This window comes from Mirounga leonina, unplaced genomic scaffold (genome assembly GCF_011800145.1).
Source record: "Mirounga leonina isolate KUSES-001 unplaced genomic scaffold, KU_Mleo_1.0 Mir_173, whole genome shotgun sequence".
Classification (NCBI taxonomy): Eukaryota; Metazoa; Chordata; class Mammalia; order Carnivora; family Phocidae; genus Mirounga; species Mirounga leonina.
This window is the reverse complement of record NW_023270447.1, coordinates 79,975,242-79,997,617: the sequence shown is the minus strand read 5'-3', so window position 1 is coordinate 79,997,617 and position 22,376 is coordinate 79,975,242. Positions and strand designations below refer to the sequence as shown.

General features: G+C 52.0%; 1 protein-coding gene across 2 annotated transcripts in view; it reads right to left on the bottom strand.

Annotated features, from left to right (window-relative positions):
* Positions 1–22,376, bottom strand: part of TMCO4 (transmembrane and coiled-coil domains 4) — a 90,175-nt gene that overhangs the window by 19,375 nt on the left and 48,424 nt on the right. For both annotated transcript variants that reach the window (XM_035019615.1, XM_035019616.1), the window contains exon 13: positions 19,702–19,786. In XM_035019615.1, the coding sequence (XP_034875506.1) occupies positions 19,702–19,786 (85 nt within the window). The remainder of the gene's footprint in view (positions 1–19,701; positions 19,787–22,376) is intronic.

The following is a 22,376-nucleotide window of genomic DNA, read 5'->3' as shown; positions in this document are numbered from 1 at the left end:
TCATCTGGCAGATAGAATAAAAGAATATTGACTCTCCAGGGCCGGCGTGAGGCCGTGTGTTCATCTGTCTTTGGAGACTGCCCGGCCATTGATAGAGACACGGCTGCTTTTAGCCGGCCGCTAGTCCAGGCATTGACATGGCTCAGCAGAGACCCACCAGACTTACCTGTCTGGTAGGTGGCAGCCATGAGAGGAACCTCTGCAGAGAAGCAGCCGAAGAGCTCTAAACCGGGGTTCAACACTTCCTCACTTACTTTTCTTTAAACAAAATTTTAAATTGTGATAAAATGCACATAACAAAATGTACCATCTAACCATCTTTAAGTGTGCAGTTCAGTCGAATTAAGAATGCTCCCGTTGTCGAGTTATGGGTTCCCACTTCCGCCAGGCAGAATCTAGATAAATCAGTGTATGTCTTGTCTCGCATGCTCTTCACACTTCCCACAGTTCCCACTGCATCCTGACAGGACCCTTTTACCACCTGACCCTCTGAAGATGGTCTTAGCTTTTCAAAAAAAAAAAAAAAAAATCAAGAGCTGGGGGCACCTGGGGGGGCTCAGTTGGGGAAGCGTCTGACTCTTGATTTCGGCTCAGGTCATGGTCTCAGGGTCATGAGATCGAGCCCCATGTCGGGCTCGGCGCTGGGTGGGGAGTCTGCTTGAGAGTCTCTCTCTCTCCCTCTGCCCCTCCCCCTTCTCTCTCCCTCTTGTAAAAAAAAATCAAGAGCTGAGGATAGACAGCTTCTGTATGACAGCAGAGTTCTGTTTACACTACAGCGTTGGCCTTGAAAACTGCATAAATTAAGTTTTTGTGAAACTAAACATTCTTACAACATACCAAGTAGGGTTGGTTCTTCCAAAGAGCCCTGTGGAGAATCTTTCTGTACAGTGAGGGGACCCTTTGTAACTGGGAACGACCCCTTTGTTATTGTGTCTTGTCCATACAGTGGGCTTTCTTCAAGTGAGGCAGGCCTGTGCAGAGCTTTCCAGGTATTTCCAAACAACCCCTCTAGGAGTTCACAGAAACCTCATCAAACGGCTGGAAAGGAGACATCACACACTCCCACATGCCTATCACGTTGTCAATAATGAGATTCCCCTGGCCTGCAAAGACCAAAGGATCTCAAACTTGAGAATCTAAAGAAGCAGCATTTTCTCCCTCCTGGCGGGAGTCATGTGTGCAGGGAGCGATAAGGCGGGAAACGAAGGAGGACATTATCTCTTGACTGCGGGTCCAGAAAACAAACCTGGAAGGAAATGATATGAACTGCATCTAACAGAAACAAAATCCGCTCCAAATACACACACACACACACACACACACAGCACACGGACAGAGGTAGCCAGAGAGGGAGGGAGGCCGGGCAGGAAGGGGGCTGGAGAAAGGGAGGCTCTGACTGTCCCCCGCCCCCCCAGGGATGAGGTTCACCCTGGAAAGAATCGCCTCAGGGAGCCCGTCTGGATAGACTCTAAGGATCTGGGACGAATTCTTGAGGGAATGAGTAAGGCTTTATCACCCCCCCACCCTTCGATTCCCCTCTCTTTGATTGGGCCATCCAAAGTGGTGAGGCCAGCACCAGCAACCCGGGACCCCGGACATTCCTCTGCATGCCTGACCTCTCCTCGCTCTCATCCGGGGGACAAAAGCCTGGTCTGTCTGAGGACAAGGCAACTGGGGAGTGCAGTTCCATGTGAGGGACATAAATCACGTCCAATGTGATATCAGCTATCATGGAGATGAAAGGGCCAGGTGACCGCACGGCAGTCTGCTCTGCATGTCAGCTGGTATCTAGTGGCGACTCAGAAATCATTTTCAGCCAAATGGGAGCTTAAGGATTCAAGGGCCAGGAGGCGGAAATGAATCTCCGTGAGCTTATCCACAAGCTCTTTTGCCTTGGGTTTATTTTGCAGACATCGGGGGTGGTAATGTTGGTCCAACTTCGTAGGGGCTGGGAATGAAATTGAAGAGAGAGAGATCTTGCAGCAAAGGTGTTTTCTTTCTTTTTTTTCCATCAACAAAATTCTAGAATTTGATTTTATAATCCCCATTCTTCGTTTCTTTATCATCATTATTGTCATCACTGCTTACATTGGGAGAGGCTAAGTGCTTTCTGTTCATATTATTTCATAACTCTTCATGAGGATCCCAGGAGGTAAGCAGGACTACTCCCATTCTAGGATGGGAAAAGCATGCCTCAGAGACACTAAGCAGTTTGTCCCAGTTCACACAGTAAGTGGCGTCATGACATTTGATTATTCCTACACGTTCTCTCCTACCCTCCTGTCCCTTTCCCCTTGGCTATCAAATAGAACCTTGAACCAGACTAGGTTTATGGACAACCGTGACATCTTCCAAAATTGTATATTAAATACAGAACACATACAACCTGCCAAGATGAACATTTCCAATTTGGCTGATTCAGGAGACACATTAGCAGGTTAAAATTTGCTAAAAGGTTAACATCCTGATTTGTGCACCAGGCCCAGGGTACCTTTTGTTTTGGTAATCTCTGGCACATCTGCCAAACCAAGTGGGTGAACAGATACTGCCAAGGGGGAGAAAGCATGGTCCTGGGTTCTGGGCACTGTGCTAGATGGTCTCTCTGTATTGTCACAGTAATCGTCACAACCTTTCCTTTTTGTTGTTTGTTTTTAAAGATTTTATTTTTAAGTAATCTCTACACCAACGTGGGGCTTGAACTCACAACCCCGAGATCAAGGGTCGCTCGTTCCACCGACTGAGCCAGCCAGGAGCCCCATCCACTGCTTTTTGAAGTAGATCCTTGGTGTTTATCGCAGCAAAGGTCTGTTAGAAGTAAACTTGCTCAGTTTGAAAATAGCTGTATTTTGTCCTTCATCTTGAACGATAGTTTCACCAAACATAGAATTTTAGATTGACCGTTCTTTTTCTTTTTCCTCTGGCTTCTACTGTTGTTTTGAAAAGTCTCATCAGTCTAGCTGAGCTTTCTTTGTAAGTGATCTTTTCTTTTCTCCCCCCGCCCCCGCCGCTTTTAAAATCTCTTCATCCTGGCAGTTCTACAATCTCACTATGATGGGTGTGGGTATAAAATAGTTGTCCTACTCAAGACTCATGCTCCTTGAATCTCAGGAATCAATTCTGGAAAATGCTCAGTCAATAAACTGTATCTCTCTCCTACTGTCTTCTTTCACAGCTGATATTAGACAACCATTAAGCTCTGAACTTCTCTCCATATCCTGGCTCCTTACCTCTCCCTGGTGCATCGCGGGTAATTCCTTTCTTTCTTTCTTTTTTTTTTTTTTTTTAAAGATTTTATTTATTTATTTGACAGAGAGAGACACAGCGAGAGAAGGAACATAAGCAGGGGGATTGGGGGAGGGAGAAGCAGGTTTCCTGCTGAGTAGGGAGCCCGATGTGGGGCTCGATCCCAGGACCCTGGGATCATGACCTGAGTCAAAGGCAGATGCTTAATGACTGAGCCACCCAGGCGCCCCCACTGCGGGTAATTTCTTCACATTAATCTTCCGATTCATGATCTCTCTCTCTCCCTTTGTCTAATCTGCCATTTAACCCATAAAGTTTTCATCCCAATGACTTTTTTTTTTCACTTCTAGAAGTTTCAATTTGATTTATTTTCAAATCTCCCTGTTCTCCCCCCCCCCCCCGGTGTCTTCCAATTTCAATTTATTGACAACGTTTCAATTTAGGTCTTTAATAATTGTAAACCTACTTATTTTTTTTAGAGGGGCTCCTTCAGCCGGTTCTATCAAAGACTGAGGGTCTATCCCTGATGCTTGTTGTTTCTGTAACTTTCCCAGGTGGCGGGTCTTTAACTTGGGTGTTTTAGAAGTCTGGATTATGAGCTCGTTTTTCAAGCTGGTCTTATATGGGATCCATCTGTGTGGCCTGGATTGAGGACCTATTTTCTCCGAGTAGTCTGGTGTCAGTTGTTTGACTTGGGGGATTCCTGGATCCTGTAGGTAATAAACATCTTGACCCTAAATCCAAGTGAGGCATGGTCCTGTGTCTCTGAATTCCCCCAAGAGATATTTTTTTTTCCTCCCTCCAGCCAGGGAACATGCTTATGGCTCTCATTTTCTGCTTCCTCCTTGTTTCTCATCTCTGAATGATTTCCTTTAATTTGGGGAGTGCTGCTTTATAACTCTTTATTCCATTCAAAACGGATGGTGCAGTGATTGCTGGCGAGGGACGGTCAGGGCAGAGAGCACGGATCAACCTGCTGGTGGTAATAAGTCTGTAGGACAAACTCCGCCATCTCTTTGCATGAGCAGCCCCGCCAAACGGCAGAGCCACAGATTGTGTAACGGCCAAGATCCAGCAGCAGCCAGCATCTCTGAATGCCCCTGTGAGCATGAGTGTGCATCCATGGACCTCTGGGCCTAAGCCAGGTCACTGGTGACACATCATGAACTTGGCCATTGCTCTTCCATCTCTCTGGCAATGACTTTCTCCACTTGGGTCTCTCACCCGGCAGGGGCCTCCTGGTGTCCTCTAGGATGCTGTGGAATTCTCAAAAACAACCCCACCTGAGTTCCCTTTCATTTTTAAAATGTGCCACACACCTGTTACAGAGTTTTGGTCATTTTCAAAAAAGATCCAATTTTTCTTTGTATTTTCTTATAAGAAATTCTTTATCAGACCATTTCCTCCTGATTTTCATCTGCAAAAACATGAGGTCACTGAAATGGCAGCACACTTTGGGCAGTTGTGCTTGGATGGGGAGAGCTTTTGCTCGGAGAATGTGTAAGCAGGGGTCTGAGGCTGGCCCTGCGCTGCCTAGCTGGGGGAGTCAGGACCAGAGGGCACCTCTCCGTGTCCTCATCTGGAGATGGCCCAAGAATCCCTAACTTGCAGGGCTGCTGGGAAGGTTCCAGGGGATGAGGTCTGGAAACACCTGTTACAGCGGGGATTCGATAAATATCAGCCCCTTCTGCTCTCTGTATCTTTGGTGCCTAATAAATGCAAACAAGAAGGCTGTAGCTGGGTGGCATGGGAATTTCTCAGGAAGCAGGAGCAGCTTCTCGGCTCCGCACAAGCCCTCAATGAGGGCAGTCTGTAGACCCTCCCCAGCTACCACTTGCTGAAAACCAGCCTGCGTGGGGCTTGGAGGAGCCCTTTCCCACCACAAGGTGGTGCTGTGGCGACCACCAGCGGAATCCAGGGCCAGGACCTATGCGAGGGGCTTCCTGGAATGCCATTCAGGTTAGAGAGGGTGAGGGCGCCCTGCCAGGGGGTGGGCTGACCACATTGCTGAGCACCTGTGCCCCCGGGACCCCTGAGAGGAGCCATGAAAGGGGTCTGGCCCTGGCCCTGCCTTTATCAGCTGTGCAGTCGGGACAGGTTGGGTAAACGCTCAGCTAAAAAATTAAAGGGCGGGGGGCTCCTGGGGGGCGCAGTCAGTTAAGCGTCCAACTCTTGGTTTCGGCTCTGGTCATGATCTCAGGGTCGTGAGATCGAGTCCCGACCGAGGTTCAACGCTCAGTGGGGCGTCTGCTTGAAGATTCTCTCCCTCTGCCCCTGCCCCCATTCATGTTCTCTCTCAATCAATCTTTAAAAATGAAAGGGACAAGTCGAGGGTCCCTGTGAGCAGTAGAGAGAGGCCTGCTGTGGGAGTCTTCACTTACATCTGTGTGACTGTGGACAAGTTCCCCGGGCTCTCTGAACCTCTTCTCTTGAGCACCGGATAGCACGGCTCTCCCTCCCAGGCTGGCTGTGATGGCTGATGACACCACGTGGGAAGGGCACTCACTCAGCGGGCTTCACGAAGTGCGGCTCACCCAGCCCCAGCCCTGGGGAAGCCGAGTGAGAAGAGAGGCCCCCAGGACATGCAGATGGGCGGGCAGGTGCAGCGGCAGGTGGGGATGCCGAAGGATGGGGAGGGAATGTGGTTGGCAGGGAGGTCCCATCCTGTCTGAGTTCTCCCCAGGGAGTCTGGCTGACCTCTGTCCCCTGAGCCCTGCGCAGGTCCTGACACATGGGAGGTCCTCTCAGCAGGTCTCTGCTGACCGGTGGACAAACAAACACAGGAAGGGAAAGAGGTGCTAATATCAGAGACTCGAGGCAGCACCTGCATCCTGGTCTCTGCGTTCCATTCGACAGATCAGGCCCCTGAGTTCTGGACCCTGCTCACATCTCCAACCTTACTTCTCCCAACTTCCCAGAGAAACCTGGGCTCCTGTCGCCTGCCCTCCCCAGACCGTTCACCTTCCTCCCTCTGGATCTTCGCTATTGCCAGTCCTGAGCTCAGAAGCATCCTGTCTTCCTCCCAGCTTGTCAAGGCTCACCTTTTCTTCCAGGCTTGCCACCACCTCCCTGAAGCCATTCCTGCCTTCTGGAAGGAAAGGCTCTCTCCTTTGAACTGCTTCATGTCTAGGCCCATGCGATGCAGCATTTGCTACTGTTATTTATGTTCTAAGGCTGGTATCTATTCTAATTAGATTATAGGCAACTGAGGGCAGCAAGCTTATCATGAGATGCGGCATAAGAGAAGGGTTCATAGGAAAAGGTTTGGAGTCAGACGCACCCGCGTTAGCATCCCAGATGTGCTGTGTGTAATCCCAGATCACTAGCTGTGTGTCCTCGGACAAGTCACTTAACCTCTCTGGGCTTCTGGCTCCCCATCGGTAAAAACGGAAAATGTAACGCCTGCTTCCAGGTGTAATAATGCCCACACCTTCCAAGATCGAGATGGGTCCTCTTTCCACCCAGCACAGAGCGGGTGCTCCACGAATATCAGCTCCCTTCCCCACTCTCCACCTTGGAAAGATGGTTTCTTGTTTTGGAGATGAGCAGTTGTTCTCTATCAAACTTCAGAAGAGCGTGGCAGGGTGAACTAAAAACCATGCTTTCCACTGTTGTCTGAGCCTGTGATCCAGGCTCAACCACGGTCCCTGCAATCTCCAGCAACCGCTAGATGGCAAATTGTAAAATCACCCAAATGGAAATGCAACCGGGGACTTGTCACCTGATTAGCAGTGTCCCAAATACCCGGCTGCTCATGACAGCTCAAGAGATCATTACCTCCCGTCTGAGTTTCCAAAGAAGCCCCTGCGCCAACCTTCCTGATAACTAGGATGCACCCTGGGGAGATCATTCCCAACCATGACATTGTCCTCGCGGTTCCAGGTTTGTAACTTCCAGTAGAGAACTTCCTAGCTAACCAAAGGCAGAGATGTTTGAGGCTCTGAACCTGAGCGCTCAGCTCCTAAAAGGCAAGGGTGTGCTCTCGGACAGAGTAAGTCAGGGGGAAACAGAGCGTCTCGCTACCCATGGAGCTGGCATCTCCATGCTCCCTCCCGGAAGTGGAAAATCTGCAGTTGTGGCTTTCCACGACTTTGCTTGCTAGGAAGCTAACAGCGAAATTCACAGCTCAGTTATCGCAACTGGGTAATCACAGGAGAACATATAATAACAGGAACAGTGACAAACCTAGTGGTTGCCGAATGCTGACTACTTGCCAGCCATTCTGCTGAGTGCTTACATATATTATCCCCCTTGCTCAGCCTCTGAAGAAAGTACTACTAGACCCATTTCACAGGCGAGGAGACTGAGGCACAGGGACTAAGTGCATGCACCTGTTTGCGGAGCTAGTGAGCAGCAGAGCTGGAATTTGGATCCAGGCCTGGCTGCGGGGTCTGAGCTCCTTCTGCTCCAGGCCCTGCTCCCCTGCATCTGAGCTTCCCAGTTGCCTCAGGCCTCTACTCACACACGTGTTCTTTCTGCTCCTGATGTCTACATTTATCCATAAGTTGTTACATTTGAGGCTGTATTCCCTGAGAAGTCCTGCAAGTCCTTTGAGGGAGATGGGGCTTTGCATAAGTTAATAAATGGACATTTGAGAAAATGAGTGAAGAAATAATAATGAAGAACAGTCTAGAGACCTGAAAGCTCAGAGTTCACATGGTTCATCCCGTGCTGGGGTGGCAGGGACAGGAGCCCCAAATCTCAGACCCTGTCATTAAAATGCCAAGTATGGGGGACACACTGACCCACAGGTGGGAACTCTTTATCTTCTGTTGCAAAACAGGCCAGGCCATGTTTTACAAGACGGCAGTTTGACAAATACTGGCTAGGCAGGCTTGATGATCGCGGGCATCTTAGCTACAAGGAAAAACCCCAACAGTTTCCATTACAGAATGCTGTGAACTGAGATAGTTAATTAATATGTAAATCAATGGGACTTGCGGTGTTTTCTTCCCTGGTTGGACTCCACCCAACCCCCATGGGAGTACGCCTTCACTACAGAGTGTCTGGATTCTTCCACGCTTATCAACCGGGACTCACACAGAGGACTGACCTACACAAAATTCTGAGTGAGGGGAGGCCCAGGGAAGGAAGGAAACTGAGAATGGCCACGAGCCATTCTGGTGGGATCTGTCCACGAGACTGGGAGACTGGGGGGGTGGTGGTCACCAGGGCTGACCATGGCCAGGAAAAGGAACACTCCTAGAGACCATTCCCTCCCTAGCTCTGTGCTCACCACAGAAATTCTGGCAGATAATCTGTTTCCGCAGGAGCTTGGGCAGTGAGCATGGACATCTGCTCCATCTGCTGTCATCGGAGGGTGACAATTATTGGTGACCTAATGAATCAGCATTCAGTTCCCAGCACTGTGTCTTGTGAGTTTGCTTGATGGGACTCTGATTAGCTCTGGGTGCAAAAGAGACAGAATCATGTTTCTGAAAATCGCAGGAGCAGACCTGGGGACGTGTGGGCCACCCAGGCACTGTAGGGCTTGGGGCTCTGTCGCCATGCCAGCAGCCCCCCTGGACAACATCTGAACATGAGCAGCCTTAGCAGATGCCCTGGACAGAACCTGACATCCCCCAGGCCACAGGCCACTGATGCTCGGATGAAACTGACCCGTTCCTAAATTCCTAACCACCCCGGGGCAGAGTAGTAAGCTTCCCGTCATCAGAAGCAATCAAGCAGAGGGCGCCTGGGTGGCTCAGTCGTTAAGCGTCTGCCTTCGGCTCAGGTCATGATCCCAGGGTCCTGGGATCGAGTCCCACATCGGGCTCCCTGCTTGGCAAGAAGCCTGCTTCTCCCTCTCCCATTCCCCCTGCTTGTGTTACTGCTCTCGCTATCTCTCTCTCTGTCAAATAAATAAATAAAATCTTTAAAAAAAAAAAAGAAGCAATTAAGCAGAGGCTGGTAGACACCTCTGATGGATGAGGCCAAGGGGATCCTGTATGCGTGGAGGTCTGAACCAGAGGATTCTGAACAGTCCCTTGGAACCTGCATATAGAACTTTGTACTTCTGGTGTTCGTGGGATGGGAGACTGAACTGAGGCCCTTGCTGACCGACCCCAAGGATGTTGTGAAATGCCCTTGGATCACCAAACTGTGATCAGACTGAGTGTTGAGTGGCCCTTCCAATGTTCTAATGCTTTCAACACTCAAACCACCTACCGTTTCATAGCCAGTGATCAAGCATTTCCTACGTGTCAGGCTGGTGCAAGGTGCCCAGTATGTGCTGTTTTCTTTATCCTCATTGTATCTCCGCACGAGGTGGGTATCATTAGTTCTACTTCACTCACGAGGAAGGCTTGAAGAACGTATGTAACCTGCACTGGGTCACAGGGTTAGTCGTGGAGTCAGGATTTGAACCCAGGGCTCTCCGACCCTGAGCCCATGATTTTAACCCTGTGTCATGGAGAACTGTGGCCTTCTGGGTAGTTATTGGCAGATTCTTCTATAACTTCTCATAGAGTTAACCCTCCTACATTACAGTTAGGAGGAGGAAGCACGTCTACAAATGCCTAGACTGGGTGGTAGGAAAGACAGGCCAGGGAGATAGGTTGATTTCTGGAGGACCCCCAAATGGTAAGTGGACTCATCTAGTAGGCACTGGGGGCTGGTGGCTCTGCCCTGTGGGTTGATGGTGGAGCAGAGAGGTCAAGCCCCAGAGGCCAGGCGAGACAAGCCCTCCAAGCCTCGCCTTCTTCATACAACCGTGACTACCCAGGTTCCCCGTGTGAATAAATGCATTTCAGCAGGTGGCAACTGCCAAAGTCAAGGGTGTCTTTATCTCCAAGAGAATGTAAGTGCCTTTCCAAGGGAGTCAGCGGCCTAATCTGCGGCCAAGCCTGGCAGAAAGACCCTGTTAGTTTAGACGAAAACAGCAAATGGATCCCACGTTCTGCTGAATCATTCCTCCCCTGGGAACTGCCATCTAAAGATGTTCCTGTCTTATGACAAGCTCAGAAGCGGTGTGCGTTACAGCCCTGGAGACATCCGCCTGGATAAGCTAATGGAGACAGGAGAAAGGAGTTCTTGTTTCCTGAGGGTCCACTGTGTTGTCACATCCACTACATGGAAAGGCTAGTGGAGGGGCTAGAGTTGATCCCTGGGTCTGCCATACATACATGATCGCACCTCTGCCCTGTCCCAGGTCCCGTTCCAGGGGCTGGTGACACAGGGGAGAAGGAAATGGCAGAGTCCCTGCCTTCAACCTCTTCACAGGCAGAACAGGAATATCAATTCCTATATTTTAGCTCTGTTTGTACGTTATGCAAAGTGCTTAGCACTGTGCCTGGTACGTGGTTAAGTGTTCAATAAATAGAAGTTACTAAATCCCAGAACCAGCCTGAGAGGCATCAGTATCCCTATTTTACCAATTAGCCTGAAGCTCAGAGGTGGAGTGACTTGCCTTCAGAGCACCCAGAGAGTTAACAGAGTAGCAGAGCCTGAATTTGAACTCGGGTTTCTAGACTCTAGGTCCAGTGCTCCTTCTTGATGTCATCTGCCTTGGCTGCCCCGATCCCTTGCATCTTGAAGATACAGGAAAAGCAATCAGGTGGCACCAACTTACAGATGGAGCAGGGATGGGGGGGCCAGGACCCACTTAATGAACACACTCCAGGGCCCAGAATGCAGCAGGCCCAGCAGGCTATTATTTGAGGAATGAATATGCCGACAGGAGGGCTGGCGCATCTCAGATGTCTTGCTGACTACGTGGACAGGGCTATGGGGCAGAGACAATGTGTAATGCCTCTAATTAATTCCCCTCAAATCCTTTTGGAACGAAGAGGAGAATAAATGCATCAATAAACTGAAACAGGACTGATTTTTTGGTTCACGTGGCCATTTCCTGGCTCAGCCTGCTACCATGAGTCAGTCTGAGTTGGGCTTACTTTCTAACTACTTAATTTTTGAAACCTTTTAAAGCAAACACATAGAAAAATGAACAATCCGTTACGATCTGGAGCCCAGAGCCTCTCAGCGAGTGCTTGGACGGTGGCTCTTCTTGGCACCCGGTGCTGCTCCCTTACCCCCCTGCCACCTGCTAGAGCCAGAAATACCCTTGGTTAGAGGGTCCGTCACTCCCAAAGCATATTCATCCCGTTGGCTGGCAGATGGGCCATCGGAAGGGGCCCGTTCATCTCTGGGAATTCTGGCTGCATGCATTTCCTGCCCAAAGGCACAAACATTTGTTGGCAGGTGCACATTTTGTCTCAGTTTGGAGTGGGCAGGATCATTGCACGGGGTGTGTGCCTGCTGACGGATCTCGCCTGCGGGGCAGTCTGGAAGTGGAGGGGCCCAGGTGCCCTGGGTCACCGGGAGGCTGGCCCAGGTCATGGGGGTCTGTGCATTGTCCTCTGCAGGCAGCACTCATGGTGAACTTCCTGGCTGCATTCATGGGCCTCCGTGAATCAACTACTAACAGGTATTGGGCACCTCCTATGGACCAAGTCCTGGGAAAGAGCTGAAGCCAACAGGCAGGTCTTTCGTGATGCTGACCACCCTCTGGTCGGGGAGGGAGACCCGTAGGCCGCCCAAGCAGGATGGTCCCCATTTAGGGCTTGGGTACTGGGCGGGAATCCCAGCTCTACCACCTCCCGGCTCTGCCTTTGGGCAAATCCCTTCAGCTCTCTGGGTCTCTGCCTCATTTTCCACCATTCTATAAAACGGGACAAGGAATACCCGCCTCGTGAGGATGTCGCGAGGATCAGTTAACATTGCGCCATTAGGCCTAAGCACGGCATCCTGCCCTGTCGCGGCCAACATCCCAAACAGAAGCAAGCCCGCGCTGTACCTCTGAGAGAGAGCAAAAATAAGACGTCACCTCGCCAGGTCTAGTTCGCAAAGTGAACAAGCGCCTCCCACCAGCTGCTGACTCCTCCATGAGAACAGCTCTCTCCCCAGAAGCCAGGGCGCCAATGTCCTAAGATACGGACGCCCCATGTGACTTCCACAGCCTCCTGAGAACATGGCTGTTTTTCTACCAAGAACAAGCTGATGAACACGGGTAACCTTGGGACTCATGAGTGTATGTTTTCCCTTTAAGAGCCTGCCGTGCGTGCGTGTGCACTATTTGGTAAACCTGGCCTTCCAAAGTCTGACTAGTTTGCACCTTTTTGCAAGAAACACTTTTTTAAAAAAAGATTTATTTGTTTGACAGAGAGAGAGCGAAAGAGGGAACACAAGCAGGTGGAGTGGGGGAGGGAGAAGCAGGCTTCCCGCTGAACTGGGAGTCTGATGCGGGGCTCGATCCCAGGACTCTGGGATTATGACCTGAACCGAAGGCAGACGCTTAATGCCTGAGCCATCCAGGCGCCCCAAGAAAATCTTTTTTAAAGATTTATTTATTTGAGAGAGAGAGTGTGCGTGCGTGGGCAAGGAGGGGCAGAGAGAGGGAGAATCTCCAGCAGACTCCCCACTGGGTGCAGAGCCTGACCCGGGGCCTGATCTCATGACCCTAAGATCATGACCTGAGCCAAAATCAAGAGTCAGACGTTTAACTGACAGCGCGCCCCAGGTACCCCAGATATACTCTCATTTTCCCCTGTGTTTCATAGAAATCAGTGCAGTGGAGACAGGTCGGGTGACTTGCAGAGTGCTGGGTCTGGGACTCCCAGCAGACACTCTAACTGCAGAGCCCACAGGCACGCGGCTCCTAAGCTGGCAGCTTCTCAGTGGGGAAGAGCCGAGTGGCCCGTCACGGTGTGACCGCCCAGCCCTGCATCTTGCTCCCCTCCTCCCTGCCGGGCCCGGTCTGCTGAATGGCGGACCGGATGGTAGGCTGTGGAGCCCTGGAGGCCAGGGGCTTGCCGGATGGCTGGTAGGAGGGCTGTACAGCCGGGCTTTGAGGGCCTCCAGCGTAAACATGCATGTGTGTTGAGCAGGTGCATATTTGTGTGAGCATGTGTGCATCCGTGTTTCTATTTGTTTCACTTTCTGGTGTGGGTTAAAGAAGTGTGGCTTGCAAGGTGCTGCTAGAATCCCCATCCGCTCCTTCGGCCTGCCCCCCTGCCCCCCTCCCGCCCCGGGCTGTCAGGGAGTCATGTTCTCTGGATTCAGGACCCTTCGGCTCCCCTTTGCAGGTTGGTGTGTTTTGTTTTCAGCCTCCCATTTCTGGGAGCTGTCAGGAGTTCCCTCACTTAGTCTTCAGACAGAGAAAAGGAAATGGGGGAGGGGGTGGTTATGAACGGCTCTGAGGCCCAGCTTTGGAGAGATGGCCCCTCCATGTGGAGGTGCTGAGAAGGCCAAGGGCGTGAAGCAGGCTAACCAAGCGTGGCCGGCACACCCCGGGCTGGGGAGGAGCGATCTGTCCGAGACTGCCAGGCCACAGGCCACACTGCCACTGGGGAGCACACAGCTGCCGCTGTGCTGGGAAGAAGCCAGGGCTAACTAAGGGACAGAGCCCCTAGAGCGTCTATGACCAAGGTCACGGCAGAGGGTTACCAGAGCCCTCCCTCCTCCCGTCCAGATACAGGGTGGCAAGGGGATGTTATTAACAGGAGGGAAAAGATCAGAACAATCAAGAATAAAGACTTGTTCAGGGGCGCCTGGGTGGCTCAGTCGGTTAAGCATCTGCCTTCGGCTCACGTCATGATCCCAGGGTCCTGGGATCGAGCCCCACGTCGGGCTCCCTGCTCAGGAAGGAGTCTGCTTCTCCGTCTCCCTCTGCCCCTACTCCCCCCTCCCCCGCTCATGTTCTCTCTTTCACACTCTGTCTCAAATAAATAAAATCTTTAAAATAAAAAAATAAAAATAAAATGCACAGGTTTTCTCTATAAATGCAGACGAGCTATACTACCAACATAAAAAGGCCTCTGTTTTTCGTGTAAAAACTTACGAGCATCTGTGCTTGGCACAAAACTGAGCAGGACGTGGTTCTTCCCTACAAGGAGCTTCAACAGCGGGGGAAGCCGACATGCAGACCTCTGCGCCCGACCCGCGGGGGGCCTCATTCCTCCACTTGGTTCACTCGTCACGGGTCCACTGAGTACCGAGTAAGTGCCAGACGTGGGCAGGTGATAGGCTCGGGATGCAGGGATGAGAAAGAGAAGCAGCACCTCCTGCCCCCGTCTGTGCTGTGGTTCCTGGCCAGGGCTGTACATCACTGCTGCCCAGGGGAGCTACTTCCACGAGAGGGGGTGACTGACCCCTTCTGCGGAGGGCCCCGGCACGTATGTTTTGGGAAAAGAACTGCCCAGGTAGTCCTGCTGCGTCCTCCTAGGTTACAGTTAGTGGGCCGGCAGGACTGACGAGTCAACAGGCAGTTCTTAGCAGTGACGCCGGTGCCGGGGAAGATGCTCGGGCAAGAATGGAACGGTGGCTTGGAGAGATGGTCGGGCGTTGGGGTGGAGATCACACAGCCTCTAGCCGGACTGCCTGCTCTGCCACCCGCTAGCTGTGTGATTTGGGCAAGTTACCTACGTCTGTATTTCAGTTTGCTCATCTGTACAATGGGCACGATACCAGCACCAACTTGATGGGGCTGCTGGGGAGGACTGCGTGAGACGATAGAGGGGAAGAGTGTCAGACTGTGTGAGTATGCACCCAGGCACATGGGTGAATGACAGGCTGCCCTACGCGGACTCCCTTCACAGGACCCACTCAGCTACTCATTTCCTCCATGATTTAGAGGCTGAGCATCTAACAAGTCATTCCAGCTGCTTAGCCTGGCATTGAGAACTTATGCCAGGCCCCTGTCCTAACCATCTCCTGCTGTACCACCTCAGTCCCCTTTCACAGCTACAGAAACACCAAGAGACCCCCTCCTTCGCTGTGCCGGCCTGACTCTCTGGAATGCCCTTCCTCTAGCCCCACTGGATGACCCCTACCCGCCGTTCAAGGTCAAGGTCCTCCACAAAGTATAGCACAGGGGTTGAGAGTGAAGCTTCTAGAGCCAGGTGCCCTGGGTTGAAGGTTGAAGCCTGGCTCTGGCACTTGGGATTTGCATGGCTTACCCTGGAGGCCTGTGTTATCTTGTTCTCAAAGCATGGAGAATGGCTACCTCCCAGGGTCGCTATGAGATCGAATGAGATCTTGCACATAAGTGCTTTGTATGTGGCCTGGCGTGCAGTGAGTCTGCACCTGGTGCAAGAGCCCATCAGCGTGTGCTTGAGTCCCTGGCCCCAAGTCAAGTTCCTCCATCTTCCCGAGCACCCAACATGTGCCAGGTGCAGGGGGAGAGGGTGGCGCCCAGACAGACCCTGCCCACCTGGAGTTCCTGGTCTCACCTGGGGGCCAGGAAATGGACACAGATGACAAGGTCCTTTATACCATACTCACCAAAGCTCCCTGTGCAGAGTAGGTTTTCAGATCAGAGTTTAGAAGCAGAAACACTCACTGATTGGCCCCAAATCAGGGCAGCCACTTCACATTCATCATCTCATTGTCTCCCGGCCAGCCTTAGAGGTACGGGTACCAAGCCCCATATTTAGATGAGCAAGCCGAGGTTCAGAGAGGTTAAGTGACTTGTCCAAGGTCCTGCAGCTGGTCAGCAGCGAAGCTGGGACCCAAATCCAGGTCTGCCTAATACCAAAGCCCCAATTCTTATGGGTGGGCCATGAAGACCCAGGGGAGGGAGCAGTGACCAGGAAAGAGGCAGGAAGGAAGTCGCCTTGGGAACCATCCCCCAAAATGCTGAGGTGTAGGAACATCTCAATGTCTTGCCAACCTGCCCTGCCACTGAGAGGCCACCTGCCTCCCTCCTGGCAGTTCCCAGCCTCACATTCAGCTGATAGGTGATCTCACTTCTGACTGTCACAGCCAAATGGTCAATGGTAATTAATTCAATTTGTTCAGCAGGGAGATTGAAGACTTGGCTTATAGTAGTGATCTGACGTTAACGTGTAATTTATGCTAGCTGGAGCCACAGACATGCCTTTCTCCCCTGAACTGAGAATGGGTCCTACTAGAAGACCATGTCACTCCAGGTAATGAGGAGCCTGACTGGTGGTCTGCTGCTTGGGTTGAGAGACGGCTAGGGAAGAGCAAGATGATGTCAGCACAGAGAATAACAATTCTTCCATGCTCCCCCAGAGATGAGCAGATTCAGAAAAGGGGGGGCCTAAGTGAGGTGCTAGAGGACGTGTTCACCAGGACCCAGCATGGGGCCGGGTGCCTGACCTCCACGCTCTCTGGCCTTTGCCACTGCCCACATGTGACATTAGCCTCTGGTTGCAAATAGACATATGGACATCCAGGGAGGCTGCGTCCTTCCCTAGCCCCGGTGACCCAGCTGAGCAGAGGCAGGACTCAGATCCAGGTCTCTGCAGACTGCAAAGCCAGGCTTTTCTTTACCCTGGCACAGAGTCTGGATTGCCCTTTGGCGAAGACTTGCTCCCCTCCCCACCACTGTGGGCGGAGCGCACTGCCCCACCCCGACCACCCAGGGCTTGAACATCACTTGTTTAGGCCAACAGAATGTGCAGAAGATTAAAAACTGCCAAAAACGTTTTGCTACTCCTCCCATTATGGGGAAGGCATTTTCCCTCTGCCCCCTTGAATCTGATCTGTTTGTGACTTGTTTTGACCAACAGCATGTGGCGGAAGTGATACGTTCTGGAACCTGGCCTTAAGAGGTCTTGCTGCGTTCACTACTGCCCTCTTGAAACGCTGCCCAGAGAGGACCATGTCAGGACGTCAGGTGAGCCTGCTGGAGGATGCGCGGTCCACAGGGAAGGACTGAGGCATGCCAGGTGACCACTAGCCAGTGGCCAGTCAGGGAGGGAGGCTGGCTTGCATGTTCCAAGCACTCCAGCTCTGACTGCAACCCCACGAGCAAGCCCAGGTGCGAGGAGGAGAGGAACTTCCTAGTCAACCCACAGAACTGTGAGAAATGCCCAGTCACTGCTGTTTTAAGCCACTCAGTTTGGAGAGGTTGTTTGCAGCAATGAACAGCTGATACAGAACGTTAGTAAAGATGGCATGAGCAGAGGTCTAAAATGTGCGCGTGTGGTTTGCCTTGGCTCTGGCATTCTGTGATCTACCCTGAGAGGAACATGCCCTGGGGGGCCGCTGCTCCTTCAAGCTCACAGAGACAAACGCACACGGGGCAGATGTGAGCCCAGCCTGCAGCCTGGGGCCAAGCCTGTCCAACCCGCGGCCAGAAACAGAGCCAGTTCTAGAGCCAGCCACCAAACCACAGTAGATCCTGAGCATGGAACTATTTGGTGTTGTTACCCTCTGAGTTTGGGGGGGCGGGTAGCTTGTTATGCAGCATCACCTTAGCCAAAGCTGACTGGTACACCCATCGTGCCTCTAACCCACACATTTTTAACAAAGGTCCTGTGTCCTGCATGAGAAATGCCATCCCCCTAATTTTCCTGAGAGATTCTGACAGTCCAGTTATCATTTGTACAAAGTTGCAGGAGCACAGAACATGGCGTTATGCAGGGGGAGTGAATGGTGCCGCTGTGGTCCGACAAAGCCCTTTACTGCAGGGGATGAAGAGCTGAGGGCGGGGAGACATAGTGGGAGGGGGTTCCTCCCAGCTGGCCAGAAGGTTCCAGGCGGATTATTTTACCAGGTAGAGCAGGAAAGGCACGTAAGGGATGTCTTTTTGACTTGCTCTGCTCTGGTGATGTCTAGTTAGGGGAAGAACTTAAGCAGAAAGTATGGTGTTCTCTATGGTGGAAGTGGAAACTCACCCGCACTAGAGCCCCAGATTCAGCCCTGCTTCCAGGCTGGTTTTTGCCTGACCTCTGACCCCAGCCTGGATTTTCCTGGTGAACACACCTCCAAGCTGGCTCCCCAGGCCCTTCTGCATGGTGGTCCCAGATTACCCAAAGCTACCGGAAATAGGACAGAGGTGTCTCCCCATTGCTTAGTGATGCAGACAAAACCAGGTGACAAGGGGGCTATTGAAAGCTACGAGGGAGTAGGGTGGGGTGGGGCAGTCCTCCAAAATGACAGAGAGAAGGTGTGAGGCCCTTCTGCAGGGCTCACCCACAGGGGTTTGGCCCTTCCATGGTAAATGCCAAGGATGGCACATCTTGCCCATGAAACCAGGAAAACAGCTCTGGTCCTCAGTCCAAGGTGGGGAGACATTTTAGCAAAAGAAAAAGAACAGGAATGAGTCAGGCCACTAAGGTCCAGGGTCTCTCGCACACCCTCCGGGGATGCCAACGCCGAAGATAACACCAGTCAGCCCTGCCTGGCTCCCTCAGGTCCAGCCAACGGCGAACATTCCCACTCCTTCTCCGGCAATGGGTCAGCAATCGGGTCACACACTTGGGCTGATCGAGGAGTGGCCAGGGGCCATCTATAGGGCTAGCCTCAAGCAGGCTGCAGCTCTGAGAGCATAAGCTGCCAACGAACATCCCGGAGCTGAATTTGGTCGACGAGGGGTTTAGAAGGTGCAGAAATACTGTATGCAGGACACCTCAAAGCAAGCACACAAGCTGGGTATTATAACTCTGTTTTATAAGTGGGGAAGCCAAGGCCCAGAGAGGCATTCCAGGAAATCCCCAGTGAGACCGCCGGGCAAACTCCAGCCCTCTCTGCCGCCCACCCTCTGCTCCCAGGCCAGGGGGGTCACTGAGTCAGCTCCTTCTCTTGCCTCAGGGGTCTGCAGCTGCTGTGTTCCCCCAGGAGAGGGGTGAGTCTGGGTCCCGCAGACCGCGTGCCACTCCCAGGGCCCCAAGCTCTGCACCTCCCCCCAGCTGTCCCCCGCTGACAGATCTGTCCCAAACTGGCACTCCATCCAAGGGACCTCTCCCACCCAAGGTCTGAGCAATGGCACTCAAGCTTTCCACTGCCCCAACACTCAGCTCGTGTCATCGGACGGCAAGACACACACCCAGAGGTGTCCCTAGTTGGTTTGAATGGTGGCTCCCTCAGAAGGTACGTCCACCCGGATCCTGTGGATAAGAACTTCTTAGGAAGAGGTATCTTCAGATGTAATTGACTTATGCAACTGTAATGAAGTTAAGGATCCTGAGATGAGATCATGCTGGCTTTGCGTGGGGTGGGGGGGCCTAAATCCAATGACACTGTCCTTAGAAGAGAAGACAGGATGGAGAGGATGACGTGAGGACAGAGGCGGAGAATGGAGGGATGCATCTACAAGCCAAGGAGGGCCAGGGACTGCTGGCCACCCCCAGAGACTGGAAGACAAAGAAGGATCGTCCCCTAGGAACTTCAGAGGAAACGTTACCTTGCCGACACCTCAATTGCAGACTTCTCATCCGATTCCCTTCCCTCCCGCTCAAGAACGCACATGAGAACACCAAGGTCGATGTCATTATTACAGGACTCTTTCGCATCCACTCAAATTAACATACAGAAAAAATAAAACCATTTTCGAAACGACTTAACCGTTTTGTCTATTTTCAAACTATTTTTAACTTCTATCACCAAGAACTGGGAACACATTCACAAGGCTCACGATCCCTGGCCCAGAACCCTCTGCCTGGGGAATGAACTTGGGAAGGGTTTTCATCTGTGACAATAAGCCAGACTCACCTTTCTCCTGAGCCATCTCTTGCAGACAGAAGTAGATGACCCTGGCTCCCAGGCTGAAGCCAATCAAGGTGACAGGTCTCCGGCCCTGCAGGAGACAGGACACAGGTATCTGGGGGTTGGTACACTTGCCAGTTCAGCATCGGCCCTGATGAGGACGGCCCTTGCACACTCCTTAGTGCTTGCTTCACGTTTAATGAATCATGCATCTGCTACCCCCGGTTGGTCCCAGAGCTCTGTTGTCTTAATCAGGACAGGCAGGACCCTCATTCATGCAGGAATTGCTTCCTCCGGGGCCGACAGGCAGCCTCTGGCTGGGTTGATTCCCTTTCATCTCGAACCCTTACCCGGCCACCATCTCTTCTTGCCCAGGGGACAGGATGCATCTGTTGGGTGGCAGATGACTACAGTGAAGTGGGGTGCCAGGGAGAGGAGTCAGAAGGTACCCCGGGGTGTGATGATGGGCACACAGGCAGGGACACATGGGGGGAGAACTGTTCCGTTTCTAGATAGGAAGGTGGGACTGAAATATTGACTTTAAATAAGAGAAGGTAGTAAGTTAGACACAGAGAAGGATTTTCTGACTAAAGAACTTGTAGGAAAGACAACTCCTAAGAAGAAGGGTTACGGGGGGTATCTGGGTACCAGCTCTCCATGGAAGGAGAGGACAGGAGCAGAGGAGCTCCAGAGGTCTGGTCTGGTCCCGCCAGTCTCTTCCTTTTCCTTGTTTTTGTGCCATACGTGCATACTGACCCTCCCTCGCCCCACCCCCATCTACGTACGACGACAGGAAACCCTCGATCAAACAGTAGCGCAGTTCTGCAGGAACCATGTGCAGCAGCTGGTTGTCATCCCCCAACACCCGCTCACCCCCCTTGGTCCGTGCTAACAGAACTCCTCAGTTTTGCTGACCCACAGCTCTCCGGCCAGAGACAAAGTCACTCCGACTCCCTTGCAGCTCGGGAGGGCCAAGGCATGAGAAGCAAAGAACGGCGTGATTTCCATGCCCTCCACTCTGCTGTCCTGCCTCTGTTTGGATGGGGAAGTTGTGCCAGCAGATGTATCTTGGACCAAAAGAGAGACCGAACGCTCAGGACGCGTGACCATGACGTCAAGAGAGTCTGGGCTCCTGGTACTGCAAAGCCTCCCACATGGGAGGTAGAGTAATGGCCCCCCTGAGGATGGTCTCATCCGAACCCTGGGGCCCCGTGAGTGCCACCTATGTGACAGAGAGCGAGGCAGGAGGGTCAGAGTCAGACAGGTGACGTGCTGGCAGGAGCAAGAGACAGAGAGAAAGATCTGCAGATGCCACACTGCTGGCTCGGAAGCTGGAGGAAGGGAGCTACCGGCCAAAGAAAGTAGGTAGCCCTTTGGCAGCCAGAAAAGGTGGGGTCGTGGATGCTCCCGGGAGCCTCTGTAAGGGATGCAGCCCTGCAGACCCATGGTAGATTTCTGACCTCAGAGCTGTAAGACAATAAATCTGTGTTGTTTTAAGCCTATGGTCCTATGTTACAGCAAGAGGAAACGAAGACACATCGCATTGCCCCGGATGCTGACATCCAGGCTGTTCCAAGGGAGAGGGTAAACTCCTGCCTTGTTTAAGCCAATACCACTCTGGTCTTTGCCTTACAGCCAAACCTGGCACAGGACTTCTCTCTTTCTTCTGGCAAAGACACAGAAATCGGGGGGGGGGGGGGTCTGGTTTCTCAAGCAGTTTACCCATTGTGGCAGAAACTGCTGGTTGTCCCTCAATACCCATCCTCCCCTTTTCCCATAGCTGAACTTCAGCTGGGTTCACTGACATGCGGAAGAAAGATGACCTTCCCCAGGTTCTACGCCAGTAGGGATGGTCCTAGGACCAGGGTCTGGCCAATGAGACGTTGGTGGAAATGCTACAAGGCCTTTGCTCTTTCATCTTCGGCCCTTCCTTTCTCCTGCTGGCTGGAGCTGATGCTGACATCTGGGACCACGAGGTCAAGACCACGGACAACAGAGCAACAAGCCAGAAGGCACCCAGAACCTCTTCATGGCAAGCATTCTTGTGTAAGACTGCCTTCCTCAGCTTCTCCTTGAGAAACAGACTTCCGCCTTGTGTGAACCACCGTGCTTTGGGGTTTTCTCTCACTTGCAGCTCAAACTAATCCTAACCATACAGTCATCTCTGAAACTTTTCTCCAAACTTCTGTCTCCATTTATTCAAGTTTATTTTGAAGGGGGCAGTTTCATTTCCCTGGTAAGTACTGGATTCAAATTTTTAAAGTTTTTTTTTTTTTAAAGATTTTATTTATTTATTTGACAGAGAGAGACACAGCGAGAGAGGGAATACAAGCAGGGGGAGTGGGAGAGGGAGAAGCAGGCTTCCCAGGGAGCTGGATGTGGGACTCGATCCCAGGACCCTGGGATCATGACCTGAGCTGAAGACAGATGCTTAACGACTGAGCCACCCAGGTGCCCTAAAGTTTTGTTGTTTTTTTTTTTTAATAAAGATTTATTTATTTTTTTGAGAGACAGAGAGAGAATGCATGAAGGGGGCGGGGCAGAGGGAGAGGGAGAGAGAATCCTCAAGCAGATTCCCCAGTGAGCGCAGACCCCAATGCAGGGCTCAATCCCAGGACCCTGGGATCGTGACCTGAGCTGAAGCCCAGAGCCAGACGCTTAACCAACTGAGCCATCCAGGC